This window comes from Oculina patagonica, chromosome 6 (assembly GCF_052425735.1).
Source record: "Oculina patagonica isolate OP01 chromosome 6, crgOcupat, whole genome shotgun sequence".
Lineage (NCBI taxonomy): Eukaryota > Metazoa > Cnidaria > Anthozoa > Scleractinia > Oculinidae > Oculina > Oculina patagonica.
In genome coordinates this window covers 34,664,544-34,688,143 of record NC_135763.1, presented here as the reverse complement: position 1 = coordinate 34,688,143, position 23,600 = coordinate 34,664,544, and the positions used below count along the sequence as shown (strand labels likewise).

The following is a 23,600-nucleotide window of genomic DNA, read 5'->3' as shown; positions in this document are numbered from 1 at the left end:
GCAGTTCCCGTCATGCATTCGTAGTAGTTTTCACTTTCAAACATGGCGGCTGTCTTGAGTTTAATATCTTGGAATTTGAAGTCTTATCAAAGCTGATACAATATGCCGATGCATTCAAAATACCTGGATTGTTTTTTTTACTAACCAAACTTTATAATGTTGAGAGCTGTGGGCGCTTTCAGGTCAGTGAATAAGAAATATTCATCGAAGTTTATCACTCATTCAAGTTTTTTAATGATCTGATCTTATATCGTGATTTCAACGGGGTGGGTCTACATATGTTTATAATTGCTTGATCCATGAAATCGTACACATAAAGCGCTTTATTTAAAGAAATGTGTCATTTTCCCCTTTGTATGACGATTAAAACCTGTGAGTGGCAAAGTTGTGTTTATAGACGGTATGATTCCGGAGGTATTTCATCATTTCATCCCGATACAGTAAGTTTACATGAAAACAAGCCGATACATGTCAGTTTATATATTATCAATATTGCCCTTTGATAAATTATTATGTATTTGTAGAAGCTTGATTCTCTCTCGTTAATTCGTTAATAGAACAACAAATGAGTATCACACCACAGTAAATAATACAAACATGTAGATACTGTAATATTATTTACTTTGAGAATGAAATGTACTGTACATGTTATTGTAATAGTTAGTGCAGCTGTGTGTACTTGTACATTGACAAAACAATTATGACCTTTAGGTTTGACTACGAGTACCTCTTTGGAATTTCAAGACACTTGTATCTGTTGTGGTTTAATTTTATCTTTGCTTTAAATTTTTTCAAACCGGTTTGTTTTGTTTTTTTGTTTCCCCAAGCATTGTCTCAAACCATTATCATTATCTGAAACAAAGGGAAATAAAACTCAAACTGGTTTGAAACCAAAGATAAAATTTAACCACAACATATCCACCAAATAAACACTTTATGGCATATTATGTTCGATCAAAACAGAAAAACGATAAGAAAATAAGACATCTTTTCATAAGTGAGGAAACATTTACACTGGAACACTTTCATGATGAGGCATGATGGCATGATGAGGCTGTTCTTATAGAGACATAGTCATCGAACGGGGCCGACGCATAATTTCACGTCCCACCGTCTCAAGCTTGCACACATTACAAAAAAAAACAGCAACAAGGCGCAGGGAGTTCTTCTTTACATTTTCATCGAGCAAAAAGATTGTCTTAACATTTTCGTCATTTTAAAAGTAAAACGATCTTAAAATTCTTTGAAACATTCTGATGTGGAACGAAGTGACCTTGGAACGAAGTGACCGTAATTCATTCAAAGCCAGATTTTTAATTTGGGGAATGATCACATAGCAACAATCCTTTAGCAGAATAATTGTATAACATTTGATAGATATTTTTACATTCCTATAAGCATCTCTTATCTGTCATTCAAAATGAAGCACATGTGTCTGACACTTATTTTTGTTTTGTATTTTTGTTTGTTTTCCAGCCAACACTGTGAACAGTGTTTAAAAAGAAATGCCACAGAACAAGCTGGAAGATTTCTCTCCAGACATGCAACACTACATCAATTACCAAAATCCAATGTTAGCCATCAAAAACATTATATTCACACTTTATTAATTCTACGACAGAGAAATATTAGAACATTTGTCAGGACCCAAAATGGAATGTTTCCTGATGTGACAAGAACTCTCATCAACAGGAGTATAAAGGGTGAACGAATGTTCACAACTGGGGTTATTAGGGCTGTGATGCGAGTGGCTAGAGTGAGGTATATTCTACTTGGGACTGCTGGCGCAGGAGGCATTGCAGCTAAAATGGTGAGTTTGAGCTCGGAGTCACCTACTGCTAATTATTTATTGATTTATACAAAATGAAACTAAAAAGTGTCATTATTCTTTATGGCATGTAGATGCTACAGTACATTATAACACTGTACAATCTCATTGCCAGGGCCTATGTTCCCCTCGGCCAGTGCTTGGGGAACTCAATGGCGAGCTGGACAAATCCAAACCGGAACCTGGTTGCAATTGATTTTATTTTGCATGTGGGCCAATCAAATTCGACCATCTTTTTGGCTGGCTTTTAGACTAGCCCAGAGGTCCTGATCCCATGCTTAGACCAGAAGGATTGCGGCATATAGGGACAAAATTGAACTTTATTACACTGAGAATTCAAATTCAGTATCGTAAAATTTACCGGTAATATAAGCTCATTACCCAATGTTTTTTTAATGCCAATTTAAGCCCCTCCCCCTCCCCCAGATATATGGATCCTTCCTAGCCAGGGCTTATGTCCAGCATTTTACATAAGTTACTTATTATAGTTACTGGACCTAAATTGTCTGTAGTTACTATCTGAAGTCATTTTATTGTCTTACAGGCAGTACAATTGACTATATTGACTGTAATATTGATTGATCTCTTTTATGTTCGTCAGACGTATGATTCATGGAAGGATAAGTGGTTGAGATTTCAGGAAAGTTTACCTGAATTTGGCTGGTTGAAGGAACTGAGGGATAGCTTGCCTGATTTCTCCAACACTTTTGCAGGAGGTATCATATAATTGTAAATATGTGTACATGCTGTGGTTTAAATGATTCCGTTTGGATTTGTTTTTCAAACCAGTTTGCTTCTTTTTTTCTCATAAATATTCATTATCGTAATATGAAACAAAGAGGAATAAAAATTAAACTGGCTTGAAAAATTTTAAACCAAAGATATATTTAAGATTTTATTGGCATAACCTTCAGGGTTTATCAAAGTACAAACAACAAGACTGTCAAGTTGAACTTCACTGTGCCTTAGGCTTTTGCAGACCAAAGCAGTGATTGAATGAATGATTTAATTCATTCATCCTATGAGTCTGCTTGCTGGATGTAGAGAACATTGAAAAAGGCAGTGTCAAATAAATGTTTTTCTTTGATTGTCCATAAAATAAGTAAAAAGAGCACATGATACAACTGTATGTTCAAGGCAAGATAAATTTGAAAACATGTTAAAAGCATTAATTTTTATGTTCTTTTAGTTGACTCATTAAGTTGTTATGTTTTCATTTTTTTATGTTGTTTTGTCTTTTAATTTGTTTTGCTAAACTTTAGGCTCAGGAGCCACACGCAGCCTTGTTGACAGTTTAAAAGATTTTGTGGATGAAATTTTGTGGTCTTCAGGTATTGTAGCTGTGGTTGCTATTAAAACTACAATACCACCCATCTAAATACTTAACTCAATTCAGCTTCAAAACTTCACAGACTGTTGTTGTATGGTTTCATAATCTTTGTTTGATTTCTGGCCGCCCTGGTTTTCTTTTTTGTGCTAGGATTTTTCTTTTTTTTAAAAAGAGCATTATGTCGTATATGTTGTGGTTTAATTTTTTCCTTGGTTTAATTTTTTTGAAACCAGTTTGATTTTTACTTCCCTTTGTTTTAGATTATGTTAATGAGTATGAGACAATGAAAAATAAAAATCAAACTGGTTTGAAAAATTTTAAACCAGGGATAAATTTAAACCACAACATATACTTATCTGGGCATTCTCAGTAAGTGAGTGTAAGTGGCTGAGCAACCAGAGTCTACAATATTGTTTACCATGCTTCCAGGAAACCGAGCTGCCTGCATTAAATCAAAACATAAATTTATAACTTACATGTACTACAGTTTTGTCTATGGTCTGATTGGTCAAAAAAAACTTGAGAAATGATCAGTACTTGTAATTTTTTTGCGTCAGAAGTCAGCCCTCCTGTGGTGTCTGCTGCCATCAAACAAGAAAGTGGAGAAAAGTCATCAGCTCCCAAGAAATCAGCCATGGAAAAGGTAACTGTTTATCTGTGTGGGTTATTTAAGGCTATTTTTCACTATTGGTGGAGTCATAATAAGAGTCATAATCCGAGTGGTAAGAGAGCTTATAACCATGGCTAGTGAAAAGCGGAAATCAGAGTACGGTAGCAAGAGTAGTCATTAAGTTCAACAGAATCAGAGTCAGAAGAATAAATTGTGTTTTCAATTTCTTCCAATTCCGATTTTCTTCAGTCCTTCAGCGACTCCATCGCTTATGATCCAGCGAAAACTGGTTAGTCGGTGAATAAAGTAAACCCTGACACATGTGCAAAAAGTTTTTAAAAAAAAAAGTTTGAAGCACAATTATTTAATGAGTAATAGCTTCAAGTTTTTTAAGCCTTTTTTTGACACAAATTTAGTTATTTTGCCTTAAACATGAGTACTGTAATTCCTGGACTGATATTCTTAATTTTTATGTATACAGATGCAAGAAAGATTGGAGAAATCTCAAGAAGAACTGATTGAGATGCAGGTGAGAACATTACATTGACATAATTTTGAGTTCCATCTTTTTTAAATTACCGTATTTATTTTTGCACGATGTTACAAAACATACCAATGACATACATGTATTATCTTTAGGTACAATTATTGCATGTAGGTACCCAAATAGCAGGCTGATTTGATCAAAATTAATTCTTTATTTCAATGCCCTGCTCTAGTCGCTTGATTTATTGCAAAAAGGTGTAAAAAGTGAAGTTACTGTTAGTAAATTGGTCCTGTTCTGTAAGATCAACCAAAGTGATATACATTGTAAATAACTTTTAGACCTAAATTCCTTGTTTTGTCTTGTTAGCCATCAGTTTTCTAAGGTTCTGTTTGATCTTCTGACAGCAACGATACCAACGAGAGATAGACAAGCTTGAACGAGACAACCGAGAGTTACGGAAGCAAGTAATCATTCTAAAGGGTGACAGTATGCCAGCCCCAAGAAGGATTAAGGTGACTGAAAGTGTTTATCTTACATATCAAAGTCAGAGCTTAGGGGAAGGAGAAAGAATTTTACTCATCATCTGAGTTTTTATAAAGTATAGAGTACCTGTTCAGAGTGTACATTATTTTTTAAGTAGTAGATAAAATATGAGCGGGAGATCTGATCTGTATGGTCGTTTACAATGGCTCGCCTATCGGCTCGCCATTGTAAACGGCCATACAGATCGGACGCGAATATTTTATTCTACTTGTGAAATGAAGACAGTAAATTGAATGCAAAGTATTGTTATGCGAATCAGTAGAGATCTGTGTCAAAAGTTAATGAATACTAATTAGCTGAGCAGGAGTTTGTATCAAAAGTTAATTCTACTGTTTGATTTGTATTGGGGTTTACAGTTGTGTACATGTGATCTGAATACTGTGCTGGGATTGTGTTTGCACCCTCATGAATAGTTAATGAATTTTACAAGTATCACTTAGAATTCAAGACATTCTTGCCTAATATGACTTTTTACAATAATCATGAATTCTTTATCAGAAATCTTTGATTGACATGTATTCTGATGTTCTGGACCTTCTGTCAGAGTATGATGTGAGTTACAACACCACTGACCATTTACCGAGGGTAAGTCCTTCTTTTTTGTATGCATTGTTATTAACCCAGTGATTTTTTTTGCACACACCTGCTGGCTGAGATGTCATAATCTTACAGGTTGGGTATCTGACGATGTTGGTACCCCTACCCTTAAAGCTAAAGCCAAAAACTACACTTAAAGTTGTACAGTTTTTCTTAAATATTGATACAGCTCTTCTGTACTATGAAAATTTTAATGTTACCTTGCAATAAATTGGAATTAGATATAATTAATAAGCCTTATGCATTTCCTATAATGCTTAAAACTGGCACCGATCTGTAGTCAGTTCTCACAATTTGATTCCTCTGTTACAAAGAACAATCTTGGTCACTGCAAGCAAGCAACTTTATTTATGAAGGGTAACACATGAGACTCTGGAACACTTGCCTTGCAGAGTCTTCCAGTTCTGCTGTGCAGTCTCTTATTCTGACTGGTACTTTCGTGATTTTCAGGTTGTAGTTGTTGGTGATCAGAGTGCTGGTAAGACAAGTGTATTGGAGATGATTGCACAAGCCAGGATTTTTCCAAGGTTAGTGGCCTTGATCTCCAGAAAATGCCAGGAAAATAGAATGGCTACATTGTAACTATCAGGGTTTTTAAAACAAAGCGGCAGCCTTCGGAATTCTGTCGGCTTCTGGATTATAATGTCACTTGTTATTCTGGTATAGCAATCAGCTCACAACAAACAAGCTACCCTTCCAGTTGCCGGCACCTACTTCAAAACATTTTGAAACCCCTGAACTATTGTTCTCCTAAGAAGATATCAATGGAAGAATGGAAGAAATCAACACTGAAGGAAAACAGTCTAATCTAGTTAATATTTACGGAACATTTTTGGTATTTTTAAAAAAATTAGCAGGACCCCTAAAAGTTGGAAGCAGGGTGTCCCAAGACTTCCTGACACTGCATGACATAATAATTTCCTATTTCAAATGTTTGTGGCAGGGGTTCTGGACAGATGATGACAAGAGCCCCAGTTATGGTGAGACCTGAAATACTTGATAACTGCTGTAAAGAATATTAATAAAAATATAAATGTGCACAGGTCTACTCTTTTAGTTGCTACATGATGTAATTGATGTCACTGGTTCTACCAGAACAACACAACTTTGACTTATTGGTTGTTTAACGTGCAAGCTATTAATTACATGTAATTAACACAAACAATGACTCAAGTTGACATTAATGGGGGAGCACTGCCTTGCGTTGGGTTAGCCTATGTGACTTTGGGTGGTTACCTGACAACAGAACCTCACCTATCTCCCCAGCAGCATGCTGAATGCAAGACAGCATGTGCTGGATCAGGCGAAAGTATTGACTAGCAGGCGATATTCATAGGCAACGCAGCCAACAAGTTTGGAGGAAGTTGCTAGCAGACTTAACCATTACTGAAATTATTCCAAGTGGGATAATTTTAAACGCACATTTGCTTTTCCCTTCATTTGTTCTAACTATGACTGTGTGATACGTACATGTACTTAGCTTTACCAGTTATTTCTAAAACAGCCAAACATTAAAGAAAGCACTATCAAGAAAACGCATATTGTTAATCAAATGATTATTTTTTTGCTAGGTGACATTGAGTGAAGGGCCAAACCACATGGCACAGTTTAAGGGAAGCAGTCATCAGTACGACCTGACACAGGAAGATGAGGTTAGAGGCTACGTAGCTGTGAATCGAACTTTTTTACCATGAAGACTGTCTAGGAACTTCACACCCAGAGCAAGATCAGCATCCAACCATTTTAAATGTACAACAACAACAAACACCCTAGATATTAGTATTTGTAAACACTGAGGTCCACAGTGCAATGAGAAAATGAAATTGTTATCTTCTAGGACGTTCTAATTGCAAATTGATTTTGTGTCTTTAAAATGCTGGGTTTTGCTTTTTTGTGTTGTTTACCGGTAATTAAAATTTGTAAGAGAGTCCATGTGTAATATCAAAGGTTTGCCAAAAAACTAGTTCTGGACCCCAGTTCATGATAAACTGGAAAAATGTCACATGTTTCAATTTTCTGTGCACCTGAATGCTGTAGAGGGCAAAAATTGTTGACTTGAGTGGGGAAATGTTTTTTTAATTTGCAGCTTAAAGGACTGAGGCAGGAGATTGAAATTCGAATGAAGAACAGTGTTAAACATGGACAAACAGTCAGTCCTGAGGTAATAAATGTTAATCTAAATGTAACTATTTTGTTGTGTGTTGTGCAATGACCTATGAAAGGTGTCCATTAACAGAGGTTGACTGTGTGTGTATACATATATATTGATTTTGTGTTAATTAAACAATGATCATTTTCAATGTCCCATCATTGCACACAGCAAATGTCATGTCTATTCAATGCCTTCATTTAATTTTCTCTTTCCTATCAGGTGATATCTCTCAGTGTCAAAGGCCCTGGGCTTCACCGCATGGTGTTGGTTGACCTTCCAGGAATTATTGGGGTGTGTTGAACATTTTGTGGTTTTTGATATCTGATGAATTTCTGTATTCTCATCACTTGTCTGCTGGACAGTGTATTGATATTGTAAGGAGAAATCTGATGTAGATCTCTCTTGTGCAGGGGTGGATCTAGAAAATTCAGAAAAGGGGGAGCGAAAACATTTGGGCAAGGCAGTGACCTTGCCCCATGCCCACAACAAACTCTTAAAAGGTGGTTGGTTACATTTTTTGAAACAAATCCAAGGAACAGGAGAGGCTACTTCCCTCGCGGCCCCCCACTAAATCCACCTATGCTCTTGTGTATTAACAGTCATGAACAGTATTTCATATTTTACAGACGATCACAGCTGGTATGGCAGAAAACACAAAAGATGATATTGTTGGAATGAGCAGGTATTTACTGTGTTTACTTTTAAATTGCATCTGTCAGTAGCTAGATCCTAATATAATCAGTGTTCCTGCCAGGAGTTTGGCAACAATTGGCCTACTCTGGTTTGTCTAAAAACGATGGTAGGAAATTTAGGTTTACTAAAATGTACTTTTGAACACTTTGGGATGTTGAAATGTGATACATTAAAAAAACATTTCTTGTAATGATACTATACAAAACTGCCTACCAATCAAGTAGACAAAATAAAAGGAGTGTACATAATTGTCCTGTCTGAAATATGTACATAATCTGAAATGTGTACATAATTGTCCTTTCTGAAATTTCTTTCAGAAAGTACATGCAAAATCCAAATGCAATCATCTTGTGTATTCAAGGTAAGATAGTTTAGTAGTAGCTAGTATCAAATCTGATTTATTAAATTCAAGTCAACCTAACAAAATAAAATGCATGTAACAGAAAATAAGGCAAAACTCATTCTTTTTCACATACTGTTATGCTCAAACTAAGTGCATGACAATCTTGACCATTTTTGTTGATCAGATGGCTCCATTGATGCCGAGAGAAGCAATGTTACTGATTTGGTGAGCAGCATGGATCCTGCAGGTTAGTATTTAAGGCATTTTAAAAAACCCAAGCACGGATTAAAGAAGGAAAAGTTGAGTGGATGAAAGAAAGAATACACCAGACATGCCAGTGACAAATACTATGTACTTATGCCTGTCCTCTAGGTTGCAGATGGATTCCCTTATGATTATATCACTTCAGTTGCATTAGTTGTGATTGTGTGATAATTTTTTTGTTACAGGAAAGAGGACTATTTTTGTGCTGACTAAAGTTGACTTAGCAGAACAAAATGATGCAAATCCAAGCCGGGTATGATTGTTTTTACCAATTCCTGAATTTATCTTGAAGTTCGAAAATCTTTCTGTCATTAGTTTTATTTTATATCATTCCATCCAATATAAACTCAAGAACTCAAAATGTGTCATCTCACCCTAGATCAAGCAAATACTGGAAGGCAAACTGTTCCCTATGAAGGCTCTTGGCTATTTTGCTGTGGTTACTGGAACAGGCAAGTAAACGAAACTGTTTTGTAGTTAAGTCATTAAATAGCTCATCGGCCGTCTAGCATGTCATTTAGTGAGCCCGTTCTTTGGTCCGTTGTTCTGTTGGTCAGGACGGTACAAAGAAATGTCATATTTGGTCGACTTGTATTTGTTACTCTGAAGTTCAGTGTTAAATTACAAATGTAAAGTTTCTTTCTCTCTGGTGTATTTTTACCTATCATTTTTTACTGTGCTTCATTTGTGACTGTTAGTTCTGACTTTTTTCTTTCATTGCAACACACAAAAACATGTTTACTTACATGAACTATTCTCACTGCATACATAATTAGCCAAGACGCGGGAATGGCTTAAGTTCGTTAAATTCCGGCGTGTTGTACCTGCGCTCTAGTAGCATGATGCATTGCGACCTTCGATTCAAATATCACAGTTTCAGTCACCTCGTGGCCAGTTCAACGAAGTTCGGTGAAGTGACTAAAAGTTTCGCCCCTCCCACCTCCCCTGGTGGCGGTCGATCACTGTTGTATCCTACATTCTACACGCCAATCGCCCTGGCATTCGCGGGTATCCTCCCATAACTTAGCTTCCCGTGTCAGGGCAATTGTATTCAGTGAGAATGTTTTACTAATGACAACAGTTACAATACTTATATTACAGGACCATTTTCAACAACATTTACAGTATAACTGCTTTCGCTACTTACAATACTGAGACAGCTACTTTACGTTACTGACAGTGCATTATACAATAAACCCCGGGGGGGGGGGTACTCCCTATAATGGCCTATACGGGGAGGCTCCGCCCGAAAGGGGTACCTTTTTCAGGCTTCAGGAATATGAAAGAGTAGGGATTTCACAAGTTTAGGTATACGAAAGGGTATGGAAATCAGTCATTAAGGTCTTTGAAAGGGCCTTTTAATAAAAATATTTCGAGCAGATGCAATTTATGGCTGTATAATTTCAGTTTATGAAGCGCTACTTGAAAATGAAAAGAAAACGTTGTGTTTTAAGTCTATGCCATGACTTTCAGGTATATGAAAGGGGTACCTTTTTTCATAAAAAGGTATACGAAAGGGGTACAATTTCTGGCAAAATGGTATATAAAAGGGTAAGGGGTAGGAGCTCGGGGCGGAGCCTCCCCCGTACAAAACTTTGTTGAGTACCCCCCCCCCCCCCGGGACAATAAAATACCGCTACTTTCATTACTTTCAATATAGCACAGCTACTTTACACTACCTACAAATACTAATTTATCTACTTTCATTACATACTTGACTTTTTTAGTTGTTATTGACTGTGTGTATTTGTTATCAGGTAACACCAGTGAGGGCATTGATACCATCCGTAGCTATGAAGAAGAATTCTTTAGACACTCGAGACTTTTTAAGTAAGTACAATGCAATGTTATTAAAATCATCATCATGTTACCAGAACTGAACAGACATTTCTCGTAAAGCTGTAGTAGGAACGCTGGGAATTGAATTTAGTTTCCTTTCTTGATTTCTTTCCTCCAAGGTCCGGAGTATTCAAAGCTAGTCAGATGACAACACAGAACCTCAGTTTCGCCGTGTCACACTGCTTTTGGAAAATGGTTCGAGAATCAATTGAGCAGCAAGCAGACTCCTACAAAGGTATGAGAAATATCAAAAAAAAAGAAATCAAAAATCAAATTTTATTTAAACACGTGACACTTAGGAGTACAATAAGTTCTCGTTAGAATGTGTACGTGTGTAAAAATAAACATTTTAAATAAATAGAAATAAAAAAGTGAGAGCGACAGACAAAGTATGATCTGTAATGAGGCTAATTAATTCATGCTGTTTTATTCAGACGATTTTAAGATAAAGGTATTCAATGATAGAAAAAAGTATTTACCAGGAAGTACCTGTGTTAATCGGACAATCAATCAATCAATCAATCAATCAAGAAGATTAAATTAATCAATAATGATGTGGTGGTTAACTTTATTTCAGCCAAACGGTTCAATCTTGAAACGGAATGGAAAAACTTTTTTCCAAAGCTCAGAGAGTTGGACAGGGTAGGTTATTATGTTATCTTATGTCGACCTCCATGTAGACTTAATTTAGTGGGGTCCTGAAGTCTACAGGATCACGGTGCCTTTAAAAAGTGTTTGTTTGTCTATTTTTACGTGCACGTATTTCTGTGGCCTGGGAACAAGTCGCGTTTAGGCAGATCGTCGTACATATAACCGAACTTATCATTCAACAAATTATTGACCAATCATGTGATAGCATGAGCACTCGTTTCCGGGCCGAAAGTTGTCGCATCAGTTTGGCGCCAAAACTGTGCGTCGTGTTTCTAAGCGATCCTGTTCCTTCCCGTTCACGCAAACTGTGGACAGTCGATGTCGTATCCATAGAATATCGTAGTAAACGAAATTAGGAAGCGAGAGATTAGGAACGGGAGGTGGGTCAACAATAAGGGAAGTCGTAAGCTCAGTTAATCTTCATTGTAAATCGGAAAAGCTGGCCAGATTTTCTCTTGTGTTCAAAGGTTTTGAAACTTAATCTTTAGCCACGGTTTTTTTTTTGCAGAATGAACTCTTTGACAAGGCTCGCAATGAAATTCTGGATGAAGTGTTGACACTGAGCGAGATCACGCCTCAGATGTGGGAAGACATCATCACTAAACACCTCTGGTCAGCGGTAGCCCCGCACTTCATAGAAACGATTTATCTTCCCGCTGCACAAGCTGATAACCCGAGCAACTTTAACACATCTGTTGACATTAAACTCAAACAATGGGCGGAAAGATCTCTGCCTGATATTTCTGTTAAGGTGTGGATGATTTGTTAATATACTTTGTCTACCGCATTCTCGTTGTTGGAAATTGTGAGCGGCGGCAATCTTGATAAGAATTAATTTACAATGACTGACAGGAAAGCCACTAAAGGACTGATGATGACGTCAAACTTGGGACTTTTGTTGGCTTACTTTCTTATTAGAAACTTTGATCATTTCACACAGGTTGGTTGGCAAACACTTTTTGAAGAATTCTCCAAAGCGATGCAGGTAAGTTTTACTTTCTTATTTATTTGTTTCCTTTCCTTTAGGGAGCGTATTTTTTGTGGATTTACGATAGCTAATGGTCGTTTAATACTCTCTGGATTACCTATTTAACAAAAACATCTTGCTTGACTGTTAAATACCCACACCACTCAAATTACGTGTTCTCACTAAGAACTAAAGCTTTACCAAATTCTCTAGCAGTTGAAGTTGTATAACTAAACCGAATGTTATTTGCTTGTAGGAGCAGAAGAACGAAAAAGATGGCCACAGCCATTTGTTTGAAGAACTCAAATCTGAACTGTCAGATGAGTGTAAACGAAGTCACGTGTGGCAATCAAAAGCCATTGACAGCCTGGTGAGAATCACTTTATCCGCTTCTTTCTTCTTTTACTTTTTGAGTGGAACACAACGCTTTTGTCACGTGCTGCAGTTTTTGATTGATTTCTGACAGCTTTTTGACATCTTTTTGTTGGCTTTCCAATTTTTTTAGCTAATCAAAGAGCCAATAGTGTCCGTAATTAGTTTTTTTAAGCCAAATACTATTGACATTTATTAAAATAAAGTCTTTTATTCATTCGTTCGTTCGTTCGTTCAACAACTGCACGTGTAATTTGATCGACAAGTGACTTCTCCGCCTCCCAGACATTTGATTGGCCAGGAGATGGGAAAGCCAATGTAAAGATGATTAAAACTAACCATTATAGAAATTGCAAAGCGTGTTTCAAATGTATAAACTGCTCTATTTTCTACTTGTCAGCGTGTGATTCAACTGACTGCACTTGAAGACTGGTCCGTTAGCGAGAAACAACAGTGGGACTCTGCCGTGAAATTCATGGAGACTACTTTACAAGATGAATTAGACAAAGGTATTTAACAGAGAAAAAATGCTACCTTATTCGAGCGGTTTTCACTTGTGTCGAAAGTAATCCGCATTTGCTGTTGTCATGCATTCCTATGCTTAGTGGTTGGGTTAAAAGTTCGCGCCAATTTCTCATCCAATCAGAAGTAAAACCCAAACCAATCGTGACTCGCACGCGCACGTTTTCCCGCGCTTTGAACCGGCTGCAAACCCGTCGCAGTTTTGATTGGTTCGCTGGATTATCTATGCCCTTTGTGATTGGTCCGAATGATTTTTCCCGAATTGTGATGTATTACAGCTTCATTTGTTGTGATTCCAACAGCCACAGATAAATGTTTCTGAACGAATTTTTCTGATTATTTCAGCCTCCAAGAAAATGTACGAGTTGCTTGGTCCCGGTGCAACTGAGAGATGGTTTTACTGGCGATCCAGAAGTAGAGAACAAGTAAGTAATCCAAAATACAATAAGAGTCCACAAACTCTTTAGAATTTCCAACAGGGAAGACATTTGTTTCCGCTTAAGTCATCCTTTAACCTTTTCAGCTCGCTAAGCTAGGCCCTCACACATCCTTTTTTGTTGTTCTCTGTTCTAAAGCAACTTCGGTCCTACATCAAAGACGAACTTCAGAGATTACTTCAAGCAAACGAGGTAAGACGAAACACATTAAAAATAAAACAAATTATATTGTCAGTCAAAAAAAATCTAGGTTTCGTTTCCCTTCCTTTGTGAATTTCTCATCTTGTATTGCTTTTCATTTGCTGATCGTTGTGGTAAATCAGGTAGTAAGGTGTAACTTTTTTTAAAGCTTGGGGTAATACCCTAGTGTGTGACCATTCAAATGAAAAGTATTGGGAAGTATTCAACGTGCTACAATCTCTTTCTTACCATTTTAAAAAATAAAGTTTGAGATGTTTTCTCCACTTTAAAATTTGCCATTCGTGGTTAAAACGGGTTTTCCCATTCTCAAGGAGCCTACAAACATACTCCAGACGGAGACAAGTAAGCTTGCTAAGCTTTCTTTTCCAATAGCAGTAGTGGAGCGCCTTGGGGGCGGTAGGGGGGGGGGGGGGGAGGGTTGGAAAGACAGGTAGGCCACCCAGGTGGGTATGCTCAGCGTAAACTTTGTGAAGATCATTTTAATATTTTCCCTATTAAATCCTATCTACACAGCGTCACGGGCCGATACTCGCAGACGACGAGCTGACGACCGTTAGAAAAAATCTAGAAACCATTAGTGTGGACGTATCTACTGATCTGGTTAGTAGCTAATTGTTAAATGTGACCCCCTTCAGTCTCATGATCGAAATACTGATTCTCTTTACTAATTGATATACAAAACCTTTAACGATCGTTCTAAGAATTTGTAGGTTCGCCAAGAAAAATCATCTAGTTGATGAATTTTGTTAAACTGTGTTGACATTGTAAGGAGAAGATAGAGCGGTTTTCACTTGAGTGTCGAAAGTTAATTGCGTTTGCTTTGGTTTTGCATTACTACGCTTACTGATTGGCTAAAAAATCTCGCGCCACTTTCTCAGCCAATCAGAACTAAAACCAAAACCAATCGTGACTCGCTCGCGCACGTTTTCCCACGCTTCGTGCCAGCTACATGCATTTGCTTCGAGTTTTGATTGGTTCACTGGATTGTCTGTGTTCTTTGTGATTGGCCAGAGTGATTACTTTGGTTTTGGTTTTACGATACTCAATTGAAAACTGCTCTAATATCTCATCTGTGTTTATTCAATCCAGGTAAATGAGACATGGAGTCAGTTGTACCGAGAACATTTTCTGAAGCAATCCTTGGGAAACGTTCAGGAGTGCAGAAGTGCTTTTTATAGAAGAGATTTGGTCAAAAATGAGGTACATGTAATGGACACTATATGTTCAGAAAGATTATAGCGTGTTTTCATGGCAGCCATGTTGGAAGAGTCAAACAATTTAAGATATTTGCAGAAGAATGATATAGGAGGCAGCGTGGCAGAGTGGTTAGAGCGCCGGACTTGAAATCTGGAGGTCCCGGGTTCAAGTCCCGTTCTGACCACTATCTGGATTTGTTCTCGGTTGCCCCGAGCTCAAATCCTCGGTCATGCTTGTAAATAGCCAACTGGTCTGCCTCCTGCCAGTTGGGATTTTTAACCATGTTATGTTTATTTAATATATTATATTTGTTTCATATACACGGCCCCACAAGCTTCTAGCTTTAAAAACACAAACCGTGTATAAATAAAGTTGCTTTACCTTTTTTTACCTTTTTAAAGAATTTTTTCCCCAAAGGAAAATCATGTATTGTTTCACTCCTCCAATAGTCCGGCAATATGGTGAAATGATTGTGCGATTTTTGTTAAAAGCACCAAATTTGGCACAGTGATAGTATTCGACGAGCTGATCAATTTCAGATATAGGCCCATCCGGAATTCTGTCAGGGGGGGACATCTTTTGGACCCAGCGGGTGGGGGTGGGTGGTATTTGAGCTTTATGGCAAAATGTACTGTATCCTTTGAGTAAAAAGCACCAAATTTGGCACAGTGATAGTATTTGATGAGCTGATCGATTTCGGATATAAGCCCAACCGCAATTCTGTCAGGGGGGACATCTTCTGGACCCAGGGGGTGGGGGTGGGTGACATTTGGGCTTTATGGCAAAATTTACTGCATCCTTTGAGTAAGAAGCACCAAATTTGGCACAGTGATAGTATTTGATGAGCTGATCAATTTCAGATAAAGGCCCATCCACAATTCTGCCAGGGGGGACATCTTTTGGACCCAGGGGGTGGGGGTGGGTGGCGTTTAAGCTTTATGGCAAAATTTACTGTTTCCTTTGAGTAACAACCACCAAATTTGGCACAGTGATAGTATTTGATGAGCTGATCGATTTCGGATATAAGCCCAACCGCAATTCTGTCAGGGGGGACATCTTCTGGACCCAGGGGGTGGGGGTGGGCGACATTTGGGCTTTATGGCAAAATTTACTGCATCCTTTGAGTAAGAAGCACCAAATTTGGCACAGTGATAGTATTTGATGAGCTGATCAATTTCAGATAAAGGCCCATCCACAATTCTGCCAGGGGGGACATCTTTTGGACCCAGGGGGTGGGGGTGGGTGGCGTTTAAGCTTTATGGCAAAATTTACTGTTTCCTTTGAGTAACAACCACCAAATTTGGCACAGTGATAGTATTTGATGAGCTGATCAATTTCAGATATAGTCCCATCCGCAATTCTGTCAGGGGGGCCCCCTTTTGGATCCAGGAGGTGGGGTACCGGGTGGCACCATTTGGGCTTTATGGCAAAATTTACTGCATCCTTTTAGTACGAAGTACCAAATTTCGCACAGTGATAGCACTCGATAAGCTGATCGATTTCAGCTGAGGGCTCATTTGACATTTTTCCAGAGGGAGACACTTTTTGACCCAGGGAGAGGTAGTTGGTAGCATTTGCACTATATGGTAGAATTACTGAACCCCTTTGGTTAAAAAATGACACTATTATAGTGTATGATGAGCCCGGGGGAGGGGGGCACTCCCCTATATGGCCTATACGGGGACGTGCCGCTGGATAGGGTATGGTTTTTGACTCCTCCAGCCCTGAACAGGGTATATAATTTCAAGCTCCTCTATCCTAAACAGGGCCTGAAGCTGTCCTAGACAGGGTCTGGCTGCAAGACTGTCGTCCATGTATTTACATTGTTTTCGCTTTCGCTTCAATAGAAAGCATTATTTTTATTTGTTGGGATCGGTGTTTTCGCATTTCAATGCTTCAAACATCGCACGCGGGACGCAAGCGTAAATGATTGTTGATGTTGTCCTTTGTCCTAAATAGGGTCTTAAAATAGGGGGTGTTGTCCTTACAGGGTAGGCATTTTAAGTTTTTACTGTCCTAAACAGGGTCAGGGTTTCAAACCCCCAGCGGCACCCCTAGAACCAAAACTTAGGTCAAGTACCCACCCCGGGATGATGAGTTGAATCAATTTCAGTTCTGAGTTTCCTATATCCAGAATTCTTGGACCAAGGGGGAGGGGGTGGTTTCCATTTGAGTTTTTACACTGTCGGGCCATTTGAGTTTGCACCATTTTTGCCACGATTATAGAATTAGATGAGATGATCATTATACCTATGGGCCAATCCAAAATGCTTTTCCGGGGTATTTTTTCGGCCTAGAGGAATCAGTGGTATCCTTTTCAGCTTTATGGTGGAGTTGTTGCGCCCTTTGAGTTGACATATTTGACACAACTATAGTATTTGTTGAGCTTGATTGTTCAATTTCAGCAATGGGCATTTCTGGTATGCTTTCAGGGTTACGTATGTTTTGGTCTGAAAAAAGATTTAAGAAGCTGTCTTTCCTGAAAACCACCCACTCAAATTCGGTTCAAAAAATAATTTAACCTTAAACTCTGGCAACTAGCACTGAAAGACTTTACCGAGGCTAGAAATAAAACAGCTGGTTTGATTAAAAATGATTGTCTGGCCACGTTAGGAGCCAATAAATATTTTGCCCCTTCGGGCCCGCCGCAACATCTGGAAAATTATAAAAATAGGCATTTTTCGGGCCACTGTCAAATATTTCGTTCGCATCGAACAGTTGATATTTTTTATATTAATATGTTTATAAACATTTCTAGTTTTCTAAGAAAGTAGCAAGTTTTTCATTTCTCTGGAAATGCGAAATCAAGGATATAATGACCATTTCTGATCGGCATCGATTTAAGGTTGAAAAATGACCTTGATTTTGAAGCGAATGATTTCAATTTCGGGACCTAGCCGATAACTCCACTCTACACAGCCGAAAAGTGTAGTCCTTTATCGGCTAAAATATGCAAAATCCCATGTAAGTTTTCAGTATTTCAAAAAAATATGACCGTTGGTATCAGCACATGTGTGAGTAATAACGACGATAATAGCGGAAATGTCGTTATGCTGCGCAGGTAGTGCCTTTGCGCTTCTTCTGGATGCTGAGGTTTACAGCTGGATATAATTCAGGGAAGACTCGTGACGTTTCTTTCCCAAGAATTGTAAGAGTTTTGTGCAATAATATATAGCAAAGAACTGTTTTCTTACTCTGAAGGCAATGCAATCCACTGATCTGAAGTACATAAATCAGAGATATTTGAGTCCATTGTTCTAATCACGAACTTGTTAAAGTTTTGGTTGTCATGATCACAGTCCGGTGCATACAGAAGTAGACTGGTGTCTGTCTTTTCATGACAACACAAGGATAAGTTTCATACATATGAGCAAGGCTAATCTTATCAATATGGTGCTCGTAGCCAAAAATTAAATGCACAATCAATTTACCATTAGTTGACAACATACCTACCCCTGTATGCCCTCTGAGTTTCCCATAAACTATTTCAGATGAGCCCATTGATACTGAAATTGGTGATCACATTTAATGCTATAAACAAGCCAAAAATAATGCTTTGACCACAAAGCTCAAAACGAGACCACCCCATCCGCTTGGGTAAAAAAGGCAACCCTGAAAGAAACCCAAATAGATGCAAATATGAAATCAATCAGCCCGTTAATAACTATAATTCTGCCAAATTTAGTGCTTTAACCAAAATGGTTTAGTTATTTCACGGCCATAAAGCTTACATGTTGCCTGCCCCAACCCCTGGGTTAAAAAGGTGCCCCCTGCCAGAATTTCATACAGGCCTATAACTGAAATCGATCAGCTCATCGAATGCTATCACGGTACCAAATTTGGTGCTTCTTACTCAAAGGATGCAGTAAATTTTGCCATAAAGCCCAAATGTTGCCACCCGGTACCCCACCCCCTTGATCCAAAAGGTGGCCCCCCTGACAGAATTGCGGATGGGCCTATATCTGAAATTGATCAGCTCATCAAATACTATCACTGTGCCAAATTTGGTGGTTGTTACTCAAAGGATGCAGTAAATTTTGCCATAAAGCTTAAACGCCACCCACCCCCACCCCCTGGGTCCAAAAGATGTCCCCCCTGACAGAATTGCGGATGGGGCCTATATCTGAGATTGATCACTTCATCGAATACTATCACTGTGCCAAATTTGGTGCTTTTTACTCAAAGGATGCAGTAAATTTTGCCATAAAGCTTAAATGCCACCCACCCCCACCCCCTGGGTCCAAAAATGTCCCCCCCTTACAGAATTCCGGATGGGCCTATATCTGAAATTGATCAGCTCGTCGAATACTATCACTGTGCCAAATTTGGTGCTTTTAACAAAAATCGCACAATTCACCCAAATTTATGCACCATATTGCCGGACTACAATATGGCCGCCATGAACATACTCTGTTGGATCAAATTTACCTAAAATGCCCAATGAAAAGTTTGTTTGCCCCCAAATTAAGAGGCTCGGGATTTTAAAAGTCTGGCTAGACTCGTTGAGTTGTGTTCTTAAGCCAGACACTTTTCTCTTGCAGTCCATTTTTCACCTGCAGCTGTCGGTAACTCAGAGTGCTAAAAAATTTGCCGGACCGCCGGTAAACCAAAATTTATATGCAAGCAATGTGGTGCAGCAAGCAGTATATGCAATTTCGGTGTGGGGAGTTGTAAGCTTTGATGAACTAGTAACTATCCTATCCAGGAGAGAGAAGAAGAGAAGGTCAGCTTCGAGCCAAAGTGGCGCATACTGCCGGAGCTTATCCCGGTTTCCTTAGCATTAAGCAGCTAGGAGTAATTCTACTCCCCCCTGGATGGGATGCTAGTCCATCGCAGGGAACCCCCCAGCATTATTTCGCCGGTACCCATTTATACACCTGGGTGGAGAGAGGCACTATGAGAGTAAAGTGTCTTGCCCAAGAACACAACACAGTGACCCCGGCCAGGGCTCGAACCCGGAACGCTCGCTCCGGAATCCGGCGCGCTAACCATTAGGCAACCGCGCCTCCCAATCCTATCCAGGGGGGGGGGGGAGTAGAAATACTTCTAGCCGCTAACGTGCTCCCCCTTGCAATGGCAAACATTGAAAACCCTTTTTTACTTGTTTATTTAGCTTGGTTGTAATGATGTGGTGCTCTTCTGGCGAATTCAGAAGATGCTTCAAACAACGAGTAACGCCATCAGACAGCAAGTCATGAATCATGAAGGTAAGGCCAGGCTCGTGATACACAGTTAAATTAGTTCGGGCTTCACTTGTGAACACTCCTTTAGAAGTGAATTTTAGGCTTACAAAATGGCATGAAACCACCTGGGATTGAACCCCCTCCCCCCAAATCTCGAAAATTTGCGTGACACACGTAACTTTTCCCCAAAATTCGGCTGGTGTTTAGGCACAGCCGTCACGCAGTCATCATAAATAAACAACCCGTTTAGGACAGTAAAGCAAATCTCTAGGGAAAAAAAAACAATTTTAACCTTAAAAACAACAAGATTGTCTGTCCGAAGAAGGGCGCTTTTCAGTGAAACGAAAACATTTGTTTTGGTATCTTCTCCGTGAAATTCATTCGGGGCTCGGTCGGAAATTGACGGAAACTCTTCGGGCGTTTATCGAAAATTCGCCGAAAACGACGTCTTTTCTTCTAATTTGTTAACTGCCTGAGCTAATTAGTATGTGCTGTTTTCAAAGTTAGTGGTGACTTGCTATAACTTTAATTTGTAATGAATGACTGGACATTTGTAGTGTTCAATTAATTTGTCTTTAACTTGTCATAGCTCGCCGACTAGAGAAAGAAGTGAAACAAGTTCTGGATGAAATAAGCTACGACCAGACATCCAAAGAGAGACTGATTCGCGGACGACAAGTTGACCTTGCTGAAGAATTAAGTAAGTAAAATGACAAGTTATATGACCGGGTTAGCGTTATTTTAATTTGGACGTAATTAGTGTTGGTAATTTCTATAACAGTGTTGGCGGTAACTTCTATAAGCTCAATGACCGGTAGCCAGTCCACCACGCTCCGGTCAAAAATCACTGAATGCTTCGCAATCCCGCTACATCTTAAGTAAATTGTTACCCCCAAAAAGGCATTGCTTCATTCAAACCACTTTTAGTTCGCTTTGTTTAGAAGTAGGGAGCTTCTAGCTGTTCTAGGATATTTCGCTCGCGTAACAATTCTTGTGGCTTGCTACGTTTTGTCTGCCTCTAGTCTGTGGCGGGAAATTTGCTGGTTAAAATAAATAACTACAATATTTTAACAGTGCTTTGAAGACCTTGATCGGCTGCCGGTCATTTAGCCACGTCGTTATTTCTAGTCCACTGTAACTGGCTGTAAAAAGTAGTTCTTAAAACCTCAGCACCGTTAGCTCATTGCATTGCAGTTCTTTGTGTGCAATTTCGTCGAGCAAATGTACATTAGTACAAATGCATTTCTTTTCTTTTCTTGTTGACTTTAAAATTGAATTTTCTGCATTAATATAGTTGTGAAGTAAAGTTGGATAAACGGTGAACAGATTTTTTTTTATTTAATCCCGAAGTGTGAAGTAGTTAGTAAAAGAACAATGGAAAATGAATTAAAAATCCACGCGTTTATGACCAGACGCAATGAAGCGCCAGATTTTATCACTTTATTCAACTTTTGTATTTTGGGCCTATCAGCTCAATATAATTAATTTCGAACCGCTAATGATCGGATAATATTGTGCTTACGCGTGGGCCAAATGGTTTTAAGATTTTTTTTCCCTGTTGAATTTTGGCATATTTACTGTTAGCTACAATCTAAAATGTACAGTACTCTTGTCTTTTTTAAGATTTTTATTTTTGTCTTTTTGTTGGTTTTCCCATTTCTTGACCAATCAAACGCCAAGTTTGTCTGGCAGGCGGAGAGGTCGAAGAGGCCACGTGTCGATCGAATTGCGTGTGTGGCTGTAGGCGCCTTGATTGGCCGAAAACTTGGGAAACCAACAAATTTACCAAAAAGCTGTGAAAGTTTATACTGCATCACTTTTAGCAAAAAGTTCTTTTGTTGGTAGTCCTGAATCTGTCTCTTCCCAGAGCTATCAAATATATATATATATATATATATATATATATTTGTGACAAATTCAAATTGAAAATCAAATCTCCTTAAAAAAATTATTTCTGGCCAGTAGACTGACATGTGTCTCTGGAGTAGCCAATCACAAGATACATTTTGGCTGCACGCGTTAAAAAGTGGCGGGAAAATCAAGAAAACATTCAATCAGCTGGCTTCTTTTGAACTGGCCGGATTTTTGATTTATACAATTTGTCTGTGCGAAGATCTTAATCATACCCACATTAATATTTTTACCTTTTACGTAACTGGTATTTCCTAGTAAACATTGTACTACAATTTCCCATCTGAAACGAGCGCTTTGTTTCTTATTTTCAGAACATGTGAGACATATACAAGAAAGTTTGGAACAATTCATCGAAGCTTTGAACAGTGAAAAGTAGCGTGGACAGGAGAAGGAGTGTGCCACCCATCCACAGAGACAAAAATATTTAAAATTCTCAAATTTTCTGATAAATTGCCTTTCTCTTTTGGTCTCCTTTTTACAATGATTCCGCAATACTGTGGAGTCAGGCTGGTGAGCTTCGCAAGGATTTGTGCGGAGAATATCAACGTGTGACATTCATCATAGACTTTAGATGGCAAATGATAAGAACAATTTCTCGCTCGCCCTGTGTAATCGGCATCTTTGTCTCTTACTCAGTAATCGTGTCGCATCCCTGGGTGTAATTTAGATTATGTGTAATACTTTTCACTGAAAATTGAAGATTAATAAAGAGTTATGCCGTATACAATTGATATTATTTTGTCGTGAGAATGATTTGAGGAAAAAAAAAATTTGTAGCGATCCCGAAAGCGGACATAATCATTTACTTCAGTAGAATTCGCTACTTCGAACTCTTAAGAGAAGAAAAATTGTCAGAGATAGCGGGGTTTAAACAGAAAAGGGGTTGGCATCTTAAATATTGATAGTACAGCATAACAATGGCTAATTCGTGTGTTTTACCAATGTAAATGTTACTCTAATTATTGTCTACAATTGTAAACTGCATGTAATATAAAGTTTCCATTTGCTAAAAATACATTTTGTTGATGTTTTTACGTTCGCTTTAGCTGCCTGGTTTCCTTTCGTAATGCTGTCCCAGGCGGGAGGAGTCAACCTCCCCCACCCAACCTTCTTTCCTAATGGATTGCACCAACGGCTCTCTAACGTAACCCCCCTTCTCCTGCGTTCCAGTTACATTTGTAGTAAATTCGACGACAGGACGTACTAATTCATTCTGTAGTTAACATTATGTCAAATATACATTCATTCTGTAGGTTAACATTATGTCAAAGGAAAAGGTAAAACTGCAAAAGCCTGGTTTTCACTAGCGACACAAGCGCAAGCACAAGCGCGATCACGCAGAAAGGACAAATTTTAATACTTGTGCTTGTGCTTGCCGCAAGCACAAGCATACAAATGCAATGCGCTTGTGCTTTTACTTAGGCGAAGCCGTTTTCACGGAGAAATAAGGGCTGTTATCCTTGCGCTTGT

At 38.6% G+C, this 23,600-nt stretch overlaps 2 protein-coding genes across 4 annotated transcripts in view; one reads left to right on the top strand and one right to left on the bottom strand.

Moving 5' to 3' along the window:
• Positions 1-23,600, bottom strand: part of LOC144656473 (uncharacterized) — a 228,987-nt gene that overhangs the window by 135,919 nt on the left and 69,468 nt on the right. The window lies entirely within an intron of this gene.
• LOC144657013 (dynamin-like GTPase OPA1, mitochondrial) lies at positions 27-23,143 on the top strand. Of its 3 annotated transcripts, none has more exons than XM_078517293.1 (32): positions 27-182; positions 1,477-1,810; positions 2,430-2,544; positions 3,091-3,159; positions 3,719-3,801; positions 4,250-4,297; positions 4,660-4,767; positions 5,297-5,383; positions 5,846-5,922; positions 6,339-6,375; positions 6,967-7,047; positions 7,482-7,556; positions 7,767-7,838; positions 8,174-8,229; positions 8,558-8,601; positions 8,768-8,830; positions 9,033-9,100; positions 9,227-9,299; positions 10,605-10,677; positions 10,806-10,921; positions 11,264-11,328; positions 11,846-12,088; positions 12,278-12,322; positions 12,561-12,674; positions 13,077-13,185; positions 13,544-13,623; positions 13,774-13,827; positions 14,350-14,436; positions 14,926-15,036; positions 20,147-20,240; positions 20,806-20,916; positions 22,442-23,143. In XM_078517293.1, exons 1-32 carry the CDS (start codon positions 157-159, stop codon positions 22,504-22,506), a joined length of 2,883 nt encoding a protein of 960 aa, XP_078373419.1. In that variant the 5' UTR covers positions 27-156; the 3' UTR covers positions 22,507-23,143. The 3 variants fall into 3 exon arrangements, with proteins under 3 accessions (XP_078373419.1, XP_078373418.1, XP_078373420.1); XM_078517292.1 differs by having other exon boundaries at positions 3,716-3,801; XM_078517294.1 differs by lacking the exon at positions 3,091-3,159 and having other exon boundaries at positions 3,716-3,801.